Raw genomic sequence first — 18253 nt, forward strand, 5'->3', positions numbered from 1 at the left:
TTAGGCTAGATTTAAGCCATGATGTTAGACTTGTGAGTTAATTTATGTAGGCCCCTAGGAAGCCACACTTGGATGTGGCTAGATGGATTCTGAGGTGCATAAATTCCACTATTAATTATGGACTTGTCTATGAGGTTAGCAAAGAGATACAACTACATGGGTATATAAATGTTGATTGGACTACTAGTGTCTCAGATAGTAAGAGATCTACTAGCATCTTTATGTTTTCTTTTTTGGGTGTTACAATGAGTTGCAGCAACAAGAAATTACCAATAGTTTCCTTGTCGAGTATAGGAAGCAAAGTATAGGAGTGTTGCTATAGCAGCTTGTGAGGTAGCTTAGTTTCGAATGCTACTTGGTGATATGTGTAAGCCCACGAGGATAGGGCCATTGTCATTTATTATGATGATAACATCGATAGCATACAAGTGGCAATGAGTAACTGAGTCTATCATGCTAGGACAAAGCACATTAAGGTGCATTACCATTTTGTGAGGGAGAAGGTTCTAGCATTTGATGCAGTCAAATCATTCTGTGGAGGACTCTATCACCCATATGTTAACACAGAGGATCAGGTAGCTGACATCTTCATGAAGGCATTAGGTATAAAGAATCTTTGTAAGTTTAGGAGCTTACTTGGAGTGCAGCATGTGAAGTTGTGCTCAAGGGGGAGTGTTGAGATATCGATCTCAACTAGTGATGTGCAAACATTGATGACCTGCCTGGTGATAGCTTCCAGGCTCAACTAGTGTTGTGACATTGACCTACGTAGGTGAATAGCTTTTGTACTTACACCATGGGCATAGTTGGTGAGATTATGGGTGATATATCACGAGTGGTTTATAGGCTGTGTGACAACCACTTTGGTGTACTAGAGTTATGGGTGATATATCGCGCCGAGGGGTTTACAAGCTATATGATAGACACTTCGGTGTACTAGAGTTATGGGTGATATATCGCACCGAGGGGTTTACAAGCTATATGATAGACACTTCGGTGTACTAGAGTTATGGCATAATTAAAGTGCCATCTCTTGTAGTTAGGTTCACACTATGGATCAACCTTTATATGTAATAGTAGGAAATTAATTTCCCTTATAGTATATACTCTTATCTCTTTATGTTATGGTTGTAGAGAAGAGAAGAGAATAGAAGAAAATTCAACCATCCATCTCTCTTATGTGCTTGTCCACTCTTATGTGTATGTGTTTGCTTGCAAGGAGCTCAAGCTCAATCCATCTCTTGAATATGTTATGGTTATAGAGAAGAGAAGAAAATTTAACCATCCATCTCTCTCTTGTGTGCTCGTTCACTCTTGTGTGTGTGTGTGTGCTTACTGGTAAGGAGCTCAAGCTCTCCCTCTCCCCCCCCACATTCTTCTCAGGTTAGTTCAAAAGTCATCATGTGGAGAAGATAAATAAGTGTTAGTTTAATGAGTTTTATTACCATTTCATAGTGAATGAAATGGTAATAAAGAGAAGAGAAATAAATGTTAGTTTGACGAGTTTTATTACCATTTCACATTAAATGAGGAGTGAGGGGATAAGGTAGTAATTTTATAGGGAGGGGGTAGTTAATAGGGTAAGTATAGTGGGACATATCATTTGAATCTTCCCCCTTGTCCTCTTTAGCTGGTGGTGGTGGTGGATTTTTGGATTCAAAAATAAGTGGCAGTTTGATGAGTTTTATTAGTACCACTTTATAGAGAGAGGAGATAATGTAGTAATTTTATAGGTAGGGGGTAGTTAATAGGGTAAGTATAGTGGGGCATATCATTTGAATCTTCCCCCTTGTCCTCTTTAACTGGTGGTGGTGGCTTTTTGGATTCAAAAAATATTTTCACGGCATCCCACTCACTCTTATGAAATATGTGAGGAAAAGTCATTGATTAATGAAATAAGAATGGCTTCTAAGGGGGTGAGTAGAGCAATGATGTCTCTATGCTATTTAAACAAATGCAAGAGGAAAGTGTGTCTCCAAATGAGTAGTTCTTTGTGGTGGTGCTTCAAGCATGTTTTTTGCTTGAAAAGAAGGGAGAAGCTTGCCATGGTTGACCAAAGTCATGTCTCTAAGCATCAAACATGCACAACATTCTAATGCAAGAAGTATGAGCTTTGACATAGATGTTTTTGCTAGTAGCAATCTTGTGGATGTGTGGGAGCATTGTGGAAGTAGAGAATGTGTTCACTAGATTTTCCTAACGTAACCATGTGACATTCAGTGTGCAAAACCCTCAGCTTACCTTGAGCAAGGTGAAAGAGAGGCCACCTTATGGCTGTATACACAAATGCTTTCTATCTTTCTTAAATGTATAAGTGGGAGGTAAAGAGAGCTTTCACATGAAGTTTAAGATATGCATGTGTGTTGTATAATTGGAGCAACAAAAGCTAATGAGCTATGATCATGGGGTATGATCAACGTGGGAGATTAAGACTTGACTAGGAGGCATTGTAAATTTGATTGAGGAAAACCAACAGACACATTTAAATCTATGTATCGAAATTGTGTCCAAAGGACTTTCTAAAAGTGAACCGTATGAATGATATATTCACAAAGGTTTTGGCCCTTTATTGTGAACCATATGAATGATATATTCACAAAGGTTTGTACCATTTATATAGGCTTGAAACTCAACAAATTAACTATAGTGAACGAGAGAGTAAGGTAGGTATTCTCCACATGCATCTTCCGATGCAAGTATGCAAGGTTCTACCAATACTATTGTTCAACTAAATGAAACTTTTTATATTTATATTTTATTTAATTTCAACTAGATCCATTCATGCACATGTTTACTTATATAATTTCAACTAGATCCATTCATGTACATGTTTACTTATTTCTTTATTACTAACACATGCATTGTTTTGCACATTCCTTGTTTGTAAATTTATGTGGATCTTCTTTTGGTATTTCTCTTATCTCTTTGTAACTTGATTTGTTTGTAAAAAAGTATTATAAATCCCATTTGAATGTGCACTTATTAAGCACCTAGGATGCATATTCTATGATTTGGATGCCTTATTTTCAATGCCATTACTTCAAAAAAGAAAGAAATATTGTCACAAGGTTTATGCTCACAATATATATATATTTTATATAGATTAATTAAGTAGTTGCTTAATTTTCATATAATTTGTGCACATGGAAGCCTTATTACTTAGGTGATTATTTCTTTTTTTTTTGAAAATTTAAGCATTACCCCTATATATCTAAGCAATAAAAATGTCTTTAGTAACTAAATTATCTTGCTAATAATTATTATTTTTAAAATAAATTCAAATAATATGATCAAACCCCATGAAATTGCACCAAGGTGATTAACAACACCAACAACCTCCATGAAACTACACCATCCAAATAATATGTCAAACTCCATGAAACTACACCAAGATAATTAACAAACACCAACAAACTCCATGAAACTACACCATTCAAATAATATGATCAAACTCCATGAAACTACACCATTCAAATAATATGATCAAACTCCATGAAACTACACCATTTAAATAATATGATCAAACTCCATGAAACTACACCATCCAAATTATATGATCAAAGTCCATGAAACTAAACCAAGGTGACTAATGACACCAACAAAATCCATGAAACTACACTATTCAAATAATATAATCAAACTCCATGAAACCACACTAAGATGATTTCTGACACCAACAAACTCCATGAAACCACACTAAGATGATTTCTGACACCAACAAACTCCATGAAACTACACCAAGGTGATTGACATTGTGCATTTATGTAAGCCTAAAATTTAGGGAGAAAAGGCATTATAAAAAATATGAAAAAATCAACTATTATTATTTAATAAAATTAACTTGAGATGAAGATTAGATAAATAAATAAATTTATCATTTTATAACTAACCATTCAAAGTATTTTCAAGCTAGTTTAATGAAAAAACTCAAACATGAATGTTCTCAAAGAAAAAGTTTAAATGCCAAAAACACATCATAGAAAAATATATCCATCTACTTTATTCAATGCTTGAAATTCATAAGTAATATCTCAACATTGTTTCCATATAATTTTTTTAATAGTTTCATAGTTAAAGATATTCAATTTTCCACACAAAAATTAATGATTTAAAAAATGGCTCTTATAAAATATTGGTCTTGAGTAAACTAAGATAATTATTTTAAAGATAAATGATAATGCATATAAGTTGTAGCTACCCTCTAATTGTCTTTTTGAAAAGCAAGCTTTTTAATACGTATAAATATGGGTGAGTTTTACAAGGGCCACACTCATCTAGGGGAGATTCAGCCCAATCTTGTGTTGACGGTGATCTTTTTCTTATTCTCTAAGCTCTCTTGTTTATTTAATTCTATTTATTAAGGTTTAAGCCTTTAATTTGTACAAGTCTATGTTATGCTCTAAATTTTTGTGCTTGAGAATTAGAATTTCTTCCCCAAGTGTCATAAAGGTCTTGACACATTTAATTAGATCATTAAAAATATGTGGATGATATCCAAGATTGGTTATCTTTTTGAAGTTTAGAAGCTAGATCTAATAATGTAATGCTAATCTTCACATCACCTTGTAGTCATCATAGATCACACAAAATGTTGTTTGGTTTGTATATAAGATGGAGCTCATTCTTTTAGATAGCAATTAATTTTTGGAGTTAATGCTAATCCTCACATCACCTTGTAGTTATCGTGTGGTCTCATCACAGATCACACAAGATGTTGTTTGATTTGTATATAAGATGGAGCTCATTCTTTAAGATAGCAATTATTTTTTAGAGGTAATGCTCAAAGATAAGCTCCTTAAGCTTTATAATAGATATCAAAATTAAGGGTAGCCAATTGTCTAGGTTGTATTTGTACATGTAGAAGAAAATACAAAGCTAATTAAACAGCCTTGTGTGCTGGTGAGATTTAGAGTAAGATGATTGCAAACAGGCATTGTTGGTGTAAGAAAAATGCCACATAATTTTTCCAAAGGGGGCCAAGCTATAATAAAATTGTGTTACCATTTTATGGTGGCAATGCTTAGAGTGTTGCATGGTTTGAAGAACTGCAAAAGAGTAGAGTTATGATATTAATACAACAATGGGTGTTAAATCAAATCTTAAGTTAAATGTGGTTGTGAGGCTTGAAGGATAGCAAAGCATGCAATTAACAAGTGGTAGATGCTGAGAATTATAATGGTGGACATCATAACTTTGAGGGGGGGAGTGCGCACCTTGATGATTCGGCATGTTCTCTTTGTAAGGGTTAAATGTAGCCTCCTTATATCCAACTTTCAAGTTTAGAGAGTTGATAAGCTGGCCCATAATTTGATATTCAAGCCCATATATTTCATTAGGGAGTGACATTAGGATTTATAAGGAAGAGCCAATGATGTTACATAATTTAATGTTTTACTTTTGGTTGCAGGCATTGTACAAATGGGAAGGAATACACGTGGAGTGGAATGTATCAAGAAAATAAAAAAATTGGATAAAATTCTCTGCATATGTGGAAGGACTTAGTGGCTTGTCAAGCCAATCGAGAAAATATCATAGATATTGGAATTTACTCCTTGAATAAAGTCAAAAATTAAGATTCCTAGTCATGATGATGAATCGTGTATTAAAACCATTTTTTTGTCTTAGTTGTTTGCAAGATGTTGGGTTAATATTAGATTGTGTAAGGGTCAAATATATCAAATAAGGCATCCATAGTAGGGATATGGAGGCCCTTATCATCCTCCCCATAACATATGATGTGATTTTTGGCATAATTTGCATGCCTTGGGATAAGGGAAGCATATTTTCCTTTTCTACATGATTTGTATTATAAACCTTGTAAGAGAGATTTTTGAAATGAAAAAAGTTTGTGATGCTTGGCATAAGTCCTATATAAGATCATGTGGTATCTTAGATACTAAATATAAATGGTTCAATAATTAAAGTGTTCTTGATACACCTTGTATTAAAGATGTGAAAGGATATACAAATGGTAGAAAGTATTGTGGGATGTCAATTATAATGTTAAGAATTCCATATTTTTATTCTTACATAGGATTGAGGATCAAGGTCCCATTGAGGATCAAGGTCCCATTGAGTATATGATATTAGGATTATTAATATATGTGTATGTGTAATAAAAGTATATATCTTAATGTTCACATGTCTAAATATATAATTGATAACGTTTTTAAAACCTTCTTATATTGTAATAAATATTACTGTAAATACTCACCAATTTTAAGACTTTTTATATGTATTTTTTTTAAATTCTAATACTGTATTACCTTTTCATTTATTGTACCCTCTCAAGTCATACTCTACCATTCAATCTTCTTGATTAGACCCTTTCGTAAAAGACTTCATATTCATGTATATTATATTTTTGGCTCATCAAGTACATCTATGATCACTTGTTATATTACTTTCTTGCTTTAAACACCCACAATGAATCTCCATATACTTTAAACACCCACAATGAATCTCCATATACTTTCTTGCTTTAAATACCCACAATGATTACTTTCTTGTTGGATTACTTTCTTGCTTTAAATACCCACAATGAGTTTCCATATACTTAGAGTCATTTTATTTAATCATATGACTATTTATGTTACTTCATATGCACTTGCCGAATTACTTTCTTGCTTTAACTACCCACAATGAATCTCCATATACTTAGAGTGATTTTATTTAATACCCACAATGAATCTCCATGTACTTAGAGTGATTTTATTTTCATATGACTATTTATGCTACTTCATATGCACTTTGTATAAATGTGATGTTGATACTCAACTTATGTGATTGAGGTTTACTTTACCTCTTTCTTTCTTTAAAATCAAGATGATTTAGAATGCAAAATGAGTACTTGTGTATACTTAATAATGGACTTTGCTTCATGTTTTTTTAGTCATGTTGTGTGTGTGTGTGTGTGTGAGTGAGTGAGTGAGTGTGTGTGTGTGTGTAATACCATGGTGCCAATTGCATAACTGGATGCTTCTCTACAAACTTGAGTCTACATAATCACCTTCTTTAATTGATATATCTTTTCTCTACTTATTTTCCTATTTAAAATATTGCTCTTGAGATTGCCGTATTGGTGTCACACTTGTTAGAATATAACATCAAAATCTTATAAAAAATCTTTCGCCGTTAGGATTTTATGAGAAAAGCATGCATTCAGAATGGGTAAAGCCTTCCTATAAATAATCTCAAATGGTGCTCATGCCAATGAGGTGTGTTGTTGTAGGCAAAATATAGAAGGTGAATCTATTTGTCGCAAAGTTTCACTTTAATGGTAGATCTCAAACTAGCATGAATTTCCTCAGCTCTAATGGTAGATCTCAAACTAACTACAATTCCCTCTATTGCTTCTTCTCATGAACCTTTTCTATGGCTTTTAGTTGAAGAAGTTTGCCAAAATTTGACAACATAAGCAAAGACAGCCTCTTTCTCTAACTGGCAAAGTATATTCCACTAATGTCTAGCTTTAGCTTTGTACAATGGGGTGGTAAATAGTTCTTCTTAATGAGCCTTTAGAAATGTCGCCAAGTGTCAAGTCTGCGTCTTTGCCCTACTTAGGAACTTTCCACCATAAAGCAACACTCCCCACTAAGTGACTGCTCGCTAAGTGTCGAGTTTGCATATGACTTTGGAAAGCTTGCCAAGTGTCGGGTTTACATTTGCCCTTCTTAGTAACATTCCACTATAAAGTAGCACTCTACAACTATCACAATTCATCATATCTCTTTTGGAAAATTTCTCTCCCGAAAAGTAATCATCAAGATGGCTAAGCCATGAAAGTACAACTCATGCATCCTTCTTCACATTATAGTTTTATAGTTTTAAAGTGAAAGATGATTGATTCGACTCTCCTTTTGGAAGCTTGTGCCTAAAGTGTTGCTTTGACAGTTCTACAAATTTGGTCATCTTTGGAATCTGATGATTCTAAATCAACATATTTTCTACTCCTCTTTCTACATTTAAGGCGGTGCTTTAATTCTCTTCTCAAATACCTCTCTGTGACTACTTTTTTATGTAATGCATTAAGTTGGCTTTGAATAGTGGGTGGTTGTAGATTTTTCACCATATTAGCTAGAATTTAAGAGAAAAAAGAGAATAGAGAAAAAGAAGTGCGAAAAAATAAATATATAATATTTTCCTTTTGTCACTTGAAGTGGTGGAAATAAATTTGATGCCTTGCCTTGAGCCCAAAAAAATTACCATAAGTCGTAACTCGGATAAGGTAAATGGATAAGACGGGTGTCAAAATACTCTAATTCCATTGTCCCGAGTGTGACAATGGAGCCGGTAGCACTTCAATTCAGTTGTAGAAGGAGAGAAGAACTCAGCTTAGAGGATTAAGGTGGAAAACAAGGAAACCAGAGGCTTTTAAAACTCTATGTAGGAACCACTTCTTAAGTTTGGCCTCCCAATTGTGGAAAGGATGAGTTTTGGGATTTGGACACTTAAATGATATGAAAGCCTTAATCGCTTTGCCAATCCCGTATATGAGATTAACAAAAATGTAAACCTCATGTTAGCTTATTAATTTGGCACTGTCTTGTTAGGGAGTGGGTTACCAGTTTTCTTGCATGTATGGATAGCCCAAGTTATGGAGAACTCCCTTATGTTATCAACTTGAGAAGACATGAAGGATATGGTTTCCCTTTGGGCATGTTTTGTTACTACACATAAAGAGGGACTCGTTCTTTGCCCAAATGTATTTCCCTTGCTCTTCCTTTGCCCAAAGGTCTAAAGCAGGTTCTCAAAACCTGCCTTTTTTTCATGGCTAATACATACCAATTTCCCTTTGAGCTCCACAAGGCCTTTGATATTTCCTTTTCTCCACAAAGTAGTGATTTTCCCGCATGGTTTCCAAGCTCCAAATTCTCTCCTTAGAAGCGACCTTGGCTAGTATACCATTAACAAAATATTGGACAAGGAGATATTAATCAACCACATACATGTCTACAACCATTGCTTGAATAGACATGAGTAAATTAATCAACCCAAGACAAACCATGAGCATTGGGTGCACAAGACAAAGAGCATTGGGTGCACAAGACAAAGAGCATGCTCTCATTGTAAACGTCACCTTCCAATAGGATCACAAGAGATTCTTTGCAGTCCATGTGAACGATCCCTTAACCTTTTAGCCTTCACAGGAAAAGGGACACACAAAAGAAGAGACCCACACCCCCCTCCCCCATGAAGAACCACACAACATGGGCAGCCTCCACCTAAGATGCCTCAAAGTTAGGAGACCTTAGAGCTTTGGGCATTGAGGACAAGGTACAAGAAGCATAAAACTTGTGGCCCAAGTATGGTGACGAACCAACATACATATAAAAATGATCTTCACGATGTGTAGGCAAGTTTTTACTAATTTATAAAAGGATTTCTCTTTAAAAAAGATATCTTCATGCCAAATAAGGTAAATGCTTTTTTATTACTTTAAGTGTTAATGAGAGCTTATTATCAAAGCATAACACTAATTTATAAAAGGATTTCTCTTTAAAAAAGATATCTTCATGCCAAATAAGCTAAATGCTTTTTTATTACTTTAAGTGTTAATGAGAGCTTATTATTAAAGCATAACACTAATATCATTTTCAATTTGCTATTGCATTGGTCTAAGTATCTAATTTAAATTAAAAGCTTAATTATGAGAATACATGGCTGCTTTATTATTTGCTAAGGTTGTAATAACGTCAACTGTATCTTCATATAAATTTAGAAGGCTTCCTACCAAATTCACTCTTCATACAAGTTCATATGGCTTCCTTCTTGAGAATCATAGTGCTTGCTTGCATGTGCCTTGTTTATCGCATAGTTAATTGAAATAGAGGATATACAAAAATGAGGGGGGCATAATTTGTTGGAGAGTGTTGAGCACAAACATAAACATGTATCATCAAAAGGTAATAGCTTTGGAGTGCAAGGAATAACCAAGTTATGTCCGAGTTGGTGCTGGATTGGACATGCTATGCATATGTTTAAATAGACTTGTGCTTATTCTATAAGAAGTATACTTTTTGTTTTTTGTATGGGGACATGCGTGTTGAAAGCATTTCTCCTCCATTTATGCACCGATCTTTGAGTCAATGAAAAGAAAGCGCATTTGAAAGTACATGTTTTTGTGGCAAGTGGGTTTTGTTGTAGGAAGATCTGGAAGGTGCACAAGGACTGGGCCAAATATAAAAATGCAATCATAAAAGGTACTAGACTTGACTTATACAAGGCTTGTGAAATATGTCACAAGCTAGGTGGAAATAGAGAGTAGCCATGGGAAAAGCTAGGTGGAAATAGAGAGTAGCCATGGGAAAATGATGATGGAGTTGTGTGTGTGTAAGAAAGAGAGAGAGAGAGATGTGAGAAGTATGGATGTGTAAAGAGTAAGAATTTGTGTACACAATGAAGGGTTGTCGTGACCATGATATGGCGACACATGTGGGGCTAATATACCCCTCTAGTCTGTAATGATATGTTCCCATGTTTGGCTAATTCACGAGGGGGTGTGCCAAATCGTGCGTCACATGCATGCGGCATCAACAAGATGATAATGTGGTGGATTGCTTAGTCTTCAATGTGATGATGATGAGGTGACATGAGGGGGTATGCACTAAGCCTTTAAGAGAATGATGGCAAGTCATGGTCCTTAAAAAACATTCACTATGATCATTGATGATGATAACCTGACATATGAAACATGCCAAGGTCACAACAAGGAGGGAATCTTCCATTTGAGTGGAAACAAGCTTTAAAGTTCAAACTGAACTGAACTGTTCCCTTCATGCCACCCAAGGGAAGACAAGGGTGGTCTTGGTAGGCCACTTTGAAGGAGCGAGGGAGCATTATGAGCAAAGAATCAAGCCATTAAATCATCCAACTTATTTTAAGTAGATGCCCTCGATTCGTTCAACTCAACTCAGGAGTCAAGAAAAGAAGCTTTGTTGGGTAGGTTGCCTTCATCGTGCTTGTGAGCAGAGACGTAAAGAGAAGATTGCAGAAAGCAAAGCTGTAATTAGAGTAAAGCAAAGCTTTAATTGCGATTGAGAGCGTCTCCGCCACAAGGATATCGCTTAGTTTTGAGAAAACGCTTCAATTCAATGGAGTTTGATGATAACACAGGGCGCGGGCAGAAGGAAAAAGACGACAGAGAGCACAAATCTGAAGATGGTGAAGTGGGCGCCCAGAACATGATGAGCAAATCAAGCACATCAGAGCACATTTATGGCAATGAAGAAGAAGGCGAGAGCCCAAAACGCCCACTTGCTTCTTCAGCCTCCCCGCTGCCCAAAGAAAAAATCCCGCCTACAGCTGATGTGAAGGTCACCATGGAGACCTCTGTCATGAGCTCAATCACACCAGAGTCTGCGTTTTCTGCCGCCAAAAAAAATGGCTCTATCTTCGCTAGGTCATTTCTCTATGACGTGAAAGGCCGCAGCCGGCTTCGGAAACCCAGCCATTTGAAGGTGATAGAGGCCATGCTGCGGTGTGCTGGTGCCATTTTGTCCTTGATCGCATTCTCCGTGATGACCTCAACCAGTGAGAGTCGCTTTGCAGCAGGCAGTACCTTTGAGGTCAAATTCAGTGACTTCCAAGCTTACAAGTAAGCAACCACTATACAGTACTTTTATTTTCATTTCTCTGCACATGGGATCCTTGTACTTGAGTACAACTCTATGTGTTCGGGACGTGCAAATGTTAGAGGAGGGAGGGAGGGTGTGTGTGTGTGTGCAGGGGCATACCAGATTAAGCTGGGGTACCATCTATGAAATCTATATACCCTGATTAGGGTGAAAGAGGGTAAAATTTAAAGTCACCATGCTGGCCTTGAGTGCTACTCTTGCAGACTCTGCGAAAAGCACAGCATGAGCCTCTGGAATTGCCCTCCTGATTGTTTTGCTGTCTCAAATGCAGTGTGTATGTGTATCAGATCAAGAAAATGGGTGATGGTGCCAACTGACCAAGAGTTTGAGTACAGCTAGGACCTCTATGTACTCTGATTTGGTGAAGGAGGATACAATTCACAGTGAAAATGTTGGCCTTCAGTACTGGACTTGTAGACTCTGCACCTCTGGAGTTGCCCTCCTGATTGCACTCCTGTCTCATAAACTGTGTCTATATGTTCGAGGTCTACCTAGATGGCAGTAATGGGTGATGGTGCCAAGTACCATCAATGATCTTTGTGCACTTAGACCATCAGATATACCACACATTTAGGCTACCAGTGGTTGGCATGCTTGCCTTCAAGGCAAACGTTTAATCAACACTTGTATGCTCAAGGCTTTAGAAATTAGAAACCTTTATAGAAAATATCACCTTTTATTGTTTTTATTCTATTTTGAATTTGATTTGTTTTCTTTTCTTGAGGCCTTGGGAGTGAGGAGAGTTGATTCCTATGTATTTTCAAGCCAGTGAAATCTAGCTTATGGAAGTGTTGTCTTCATGGGTCCTTATTTAAGGCTGCAACTTTGCCTAAAGAGTGGTGACATGTACTAGTGGGAGGGAGGTTCGCTTTAGCTTTTCCTTGTTGTAATTTTGTGCCATAGTTATTAAACCCAAAAAAAACATTCAAGACTTTCCTTTACATAGAGGAGAAAGTTGGGGGCAGACAAAGGCTACCATTTTTTGACAATGCAGTTAGCTGCTCAAGGTGGCATTGACCAGTGGCATGCATAGATGAATTGCGTTTTGTCAACTTTTTATGGATGCTTCACTACCTTGACATACACGTGACTAGACACAATGGGATTAGAGATAACCATTGGCAGCTGTCCACAGGACATGGATCCAATTACATGCTCGCATCTTGAATGAGTCTATAAAGTGGTCACTTATCATGTTGACAGAGTAGGGAACTGAGTAAGGGTTAGTTAAGGCATTGATGAGCAGGTCCCCATCTAATCATCTGAATTGCATGTAGAGACAAGCTTAGAGGTAGAGCTTACAACAAGGAAGCATAGGGAGCTCGGGTATACATGTTTTGTAACCCATAGGAGGTGGTTGTACAGTCTACCCATACTATGAGAATTGAGGATGTACTTGAAGAGAGAGATTCGGTCCTGTATGCAGACTCAATGAATTCGAGGATGAGAGTTGTACTCTATACTCGCATGAGATTTGTATAGGCTTAGACAGAGAGACACAACGTTACAGTTCAAAATAGGAAGCACTTCTTGCTTGATTGGTTAATGCAGAGTGAGGAAGCCAGAAAGACCTGGACTTATCTTGAGAGACATCTGGGAATATCTTAACATTCTGCAGAGGTAAGTTCTTTTGCACCACATCTACTACCCATAAGGAGATCGTAGAGAGCCTAATGTGGCAACCATGGAGTGAGCTAGAGCAGATATGGATCATGGATATGTGCCGAAGGCACATGGGGAGGTTTCTTTCTTGGTCCTTGAAAGATGAAGTTCTCAGCTGCCTTTTTAGCCCCATTGCTTTGCCAGGATGGCTTTGGTTGAGCAACCAAGAAGTCGGATCACTTGGTTGCGAAAATGTGCCATAGGTGTTGGATCTCATCTTGTGCAGGTGTTTCAGCATTGATCAGGCATGAGAAAGAAGTTTCACGCAATGCACATTGTGGGAACATTATACAATGGTGAATCCTGTATGGCATTAAACTTGTTTTAAGGAGGGGAAAGGGAGTGTGACTTGTCTGCGAGAGCATCCTCATGCCAGCTTTGTACATACTCGCTCCCTTGGTGGTCTAGTATACTGTCACAATTTGTGGTGACTCTTCACTTGTACCTCTTAGGGCCCCGTATAAGAATAGCCCCTTTCTCAATGCAAGAACACTCAGCTTTCCACTCTATTTCATAGTCACAAGGAATGGGCATTTTTAGACTCGAGAATGTTGGGGATGGCAGCATCTTCCCGTTCCCATTCCCATCCCATGTCACTCTATAGTCACAGGGAATGGCCATTCTAATCTTTTCCGTCCCCGTTCCCTGTCCCCATTTCGCGTCCCATGTGACTATGCTCTATTTGTCTTAACTTCAGTATTAAGTCCATGTTTTATAAATATCATTAGACTAGAAAGTCCTTACAGTGGTATTAGAGCTCTCAAGTTCCGCCCTATGAGATGCCCTCAACCTAAGGTTCACACTTAAAAACCCTAGAGAGCGTAGAGAACCCTAAAATCAGCCATAGCCTGAGTTGTATGGAAGAGCAAGAGAGAATGCCCAAGCCAATTTTGCCTAATTTTTCCCACCTTAGATTCAGTTCATTCATTTACCTTTGGTTATCTTTTAGCTGAGAGAATTTTGATCTTAAGATTCTGCTGCACCATTCCGGAGTTTTTTAACTCATTCAGTAACTCAGCCTCCAAGTACACTGTGGAGATTTCAGTGTGTACTCTTCGGGGTTCTAGCAATCCATCTTCGAGCAGTTCAGTTTATAGGTGCTCTCAGCCTTTTTCAGTAACTTTTGGTACCCTCATAACGAGATTCTTCCACAATCAAGAGAGCAATGGAGACGCACTGGATGGCACAGGCAGATACTTGCACTGCAAGAAGGATCACTTTGATGCAGCGTGGAGCAGGGCAATGGCTGAGTGGACATATCTTGCCGAGCTCTGATCTGTGATGCTACACACATTATGGTGGGTACTCACTTACTTTGCTTAGAGTTCCTTTGAGGAGGGAGCATGATTAGCTTTCCTCCGAGCAAATAAGAGTACTAACTTTGCTTAGAGTTGCTAGAGAGCATGGATGGTTCATCTCCAAGCAGGGAAGAATACTAAAATAACTGGCTTTTGGGTTTCTTTGGCAGCTATCTTGTTGCCATCAATGTGTTATCATTTGTATACTCAAGTGCACAAGTGGCCGTGATTGCACAGTCCAGCAGCAGCAGCAGCATCATCTTCTCTTCTCCTATCAAGGCAGGAGTTTGGAAATATTTCTGTGATCAGGTAGGTATTTCCTTTTGGACTGAGCCATGTTTGAACCTGAGTAGCAATGTCTCACCACCATACTTTTTACTGGTAAGTTGTCGATCTTTTCTTTTCCAGATACTGGCATTCTTATTGTTTTCTGCAAGCTCGTCAGCAGCAACAGCCGCAGAACTTGCACTACACGGTCTGCATAACATTTGGCCACCAGCCTGTTCAACATGGAAACTGTGGATTCTCTGCTCAAAAGTAGATGCTGCAGTAGCGATTAGTTTTCTCTCATCCTTTTCTGTGATGCTGTGCTCTCTCTTTTCTGGTTTTTACTTGGTGCATCTACTCGCAGTGTAGCATGTGATAGATCCTGAGTGAGAGAAGGTGGTTTATTGAGCACAATGCTTAGCAAGTTGATTAGCAAGCAACTTTACATTAAGAACAATATTATGCTACTCATGTTTTGAGGAAAAGGAATTTGTAGTATTTAATGCTGCAGAGAGTGAGCTTTGATATCCAAGCAGGCAAGCTTGCAAAGGGCTGCTTGTTTACACGTGCCCATGTGCATACATGTAAACACATGTTTACTGCATAAGTGATTATACAACTCATTGGAAGATGGCTTCCTTGTTTGGCACGTGATGAAAGTTGAACCAAAACGAGGTCAATTGCCGATCATTAAGATGACTAAGTTGAAGTGCCATAGCTGTCCAAGGTAGAAACCGTGTGGCCAAAATATAAAGTGCAAGGTGGAGAGGATGGTGTCTTGCATGGTGCATATGGGTGGTGTGCATGTGTGCAAGCCACACATCCATGCCAATCTACCCCATACAGGCCTTTGGCATGCTGATCTATGTTCAGTCACATGCATGGTGGCAGCCTTGCTCGAACTTTGACCAATAGTGAGGTAATAATCCATGTTCCACTTATATAGTACCCATGTCTATTATAAATAACCCACTTGTTATTAATAACGAGTACACATGGATTTATCAATAACATGGTTGTTTCTTGTACTGGTACGAACCTATTCGTACCGTATGGTTCCGTACGATATCGTACGGTATGAGTTGTCCCCCCCTCCCCCCTCACCTTGGAAAAAAATTTCCAAATGCTCAACAAAAATAGAAATCTTGCTCAACGAAGATCCCAAATGCCCACTATACTTTGCAACTTTCGTGTCCACTCCCCATATGGGGTCGTTGAGAGACCCAAAAAATTTGGCAAGGTAGACTGGTAGTGTACACTTGATTGGTAGGATGAGGAGAGAATCTTGTTACATCACTTGGAGATCCCTGGTATAGGTAGGCTAGATAGTTAGATCCTCAAGTTATGTACGAGGGAGAAGATTTGGACAGGGCCATTTTGATTTACAGAGGAGTCCCTAAACCTATCACCCTAGATGCATTGCCCATAACTGTGCAAGGACGGTCCCTTAGTCATAAACACTACACTAGGAGACCTTTGGTATCGAATTACCCATGCAGGGTCTTTTTTGGAGACAATTGGGAGATCCAACTGGGAGAGATACATCTCCATGTTCTGGTTCCTCAAGCACTGTGGACTCCTCCCCCCCCAAACCCTTCCTCATATTCAAGCTTGAAGCTCCATAGTTTGTCAGGGTTTTAAAAAAAAAACCGTATTTATCGTACGGTAAATTTCGTATCGTGCTGAAAATTTCTGTACGATATTGTATTTTCGTACCATGACAACTATGATCAATAATAACCTTAGTCGCATGTGTTAGCTTGCTTGCACACATGCACACCACCCACATGCACTTTCGTCGCTCTACGGAAAGATTTCGGGTTTGAATCTACCCATGGCATGTAATGTCAGTATGCATACATTCACACCACCCACATGAACTCTCGTCGCTCTATAGAAAGGTTTGGAGTTCAAATCTACCCATTGCATGCAATGTCAGTATCCTTTTGCTAGGATGCACACATGCACACCACCCACATGCACTCTCGTCGCTCCATGGAAAGGTTTCGGGTTTGAATCTATCCATGGCATGTAATGTCAGTATCCTCTTGCAAAAAAAAGGTGGTCAAAGCAGGGCATTCGTGCATTCCCAAAAAATCCAATACACCATGCACACATGCACACATGCAAGGCACCACGACTCCACCTTGCACTTCACATTTTGGCCACACGATTTCTACCTTGGGCACCCCTTTGGACCATAGTGATACTTCACCATATTCACCTTAATGATCGGTAATTGATTTTGTTTTGATGCAACTCTCCTCACTTGTTGTTGGAATGTGACCTTAAAGACCTTGTTTGGCAAAGAGATAAACTCGTGCTTTAATAGTATTCTATTTATTGGACCATTTCATCTTGTTGGTACCATTTTCACATTGTATTCTTGTTATTTTATTGTTGAGGGCATGAAATACCTTTTGATTATTTTGCCATATGTTGGGATGTCATATGTAGTGCATGTTGTACCATGAGTTGTCTCCACCATGGGGTTGTGCCATTCTTAGGAGTGGTGTTGAGGCTAACAAGGGTTTGCTATTGTAGATCATCATAGAAAAGCAATATGCTTAACTCGCTTCCAAGAGCATGTTCTCTTCAAAACATCTCAAGTGTGCCTATGTTCTTGCTAGGAGGCAGCGTGATAAGTATTTTGCTCATAATGTCATCCAATTATGATTTTGAAAATTCTCAATATGTAATTTGTCTTATTTCCTCAATTTGAGACGCTTTTGATAAGTTGAAGTGAACCTTGTTTTTTTCAAATTGGAGAAGATAAGCCCAAAAGGTCTAGATGAGTTGAGTTAAGTAAACATATGTTCAGTTGAACAATAGTATTGGTAGAATCTTGCATACTTGCATGGGAAGGTGCATGTGGATATTACCTATAGCTTACTCTCCTCCGGTTCACTATAGTAAGTTGGTTGAGTTTCAAGCCTATATAAAGGGCTCAAACCTTTGTAAATAATCATTCATATGGTTTAATATAGAAAGGCTTTTGTGGGCACATCTTTTGATACAAATTTTTTAAGGTGTGTGTTCACAACATAGCTTTTGCTACTCTAATTTGGCATTCTCTTAGCTTTCATTTAAATAGCCAATTTGCATCCTTAATTGGCCCAATTCTTTGCTGCATTTTGCCTAATTACGTCCCTAATTTGCTTTGTTAAGCCCGTTTTTAATCCTTTATGAAGCAATTATTCTCGCCCAAACATTATGAGGCAGCTAAAGAGTTTTGGGATATGCTTGAGAATGTGCAACGCATGTTGAAAAGTGAATTGAATAATGTGCAAAGGGAGAATCTGTCTATCTTGGATTATGTTACAAAATCTGAGTTATTTGTGATTTGGTGGTTACTTATTGGATTATGTTACAAAAATTCGAGGTATTTGT

General features: G+C 37.9%; 1 protein-coding gene across 2 annotated transcripts; it reads left to right on the plus strand.

The window, feature by feature from the left end:
* The first annotated feature begins 10790 nt into the window (after nt 1-10790).
* On the plus strand, nt 10791-17214 carry LOC147617487 (CASP-like protein 3). 2 transcript variants are annotated; one of them, XM_086775739.1, is made up of 3 exons: nt 10791-11596; nt 14767-14905; nt 15005-17214. In XM_086775739.1, the coding sequence occupies exons 1-3, from the start codon at nt 11094-11096 to the stop codon at nt 15230-15232; spliced, it is 870 nt and encodes a 289-aa protein (XP_086631865.1). In that variant the 5' UTR covers nt 10791-11093; the 3' UTR covers nt 15233-17214. The 2 variants fall into 2 exon arrangements, with proteins under 2 accessions (XP_086631865.1, XP_086631866.1); XM_086775740.1 differs by having other exon boundaries at nt 14983-15233.
* The last annotated feature ends 1039 nt before the right edge of the window (nt 17215-18253 follow it).

This window comes from Cibotium barometz, chromosome 36, assembly GCF_041138505.1.
Source record: "Cibotium barometz isolate CiBa-2024 chromosome 36, ASM4113850v1, whole genome shotgun sequence".
NCBI classification, from domain to species: Eukaryota; Viridiplantae; Streptophyta; class Polypodiopsida; order Cyatheales; family Cibotiaceae; genus Cibotium; species Cibotium barometz.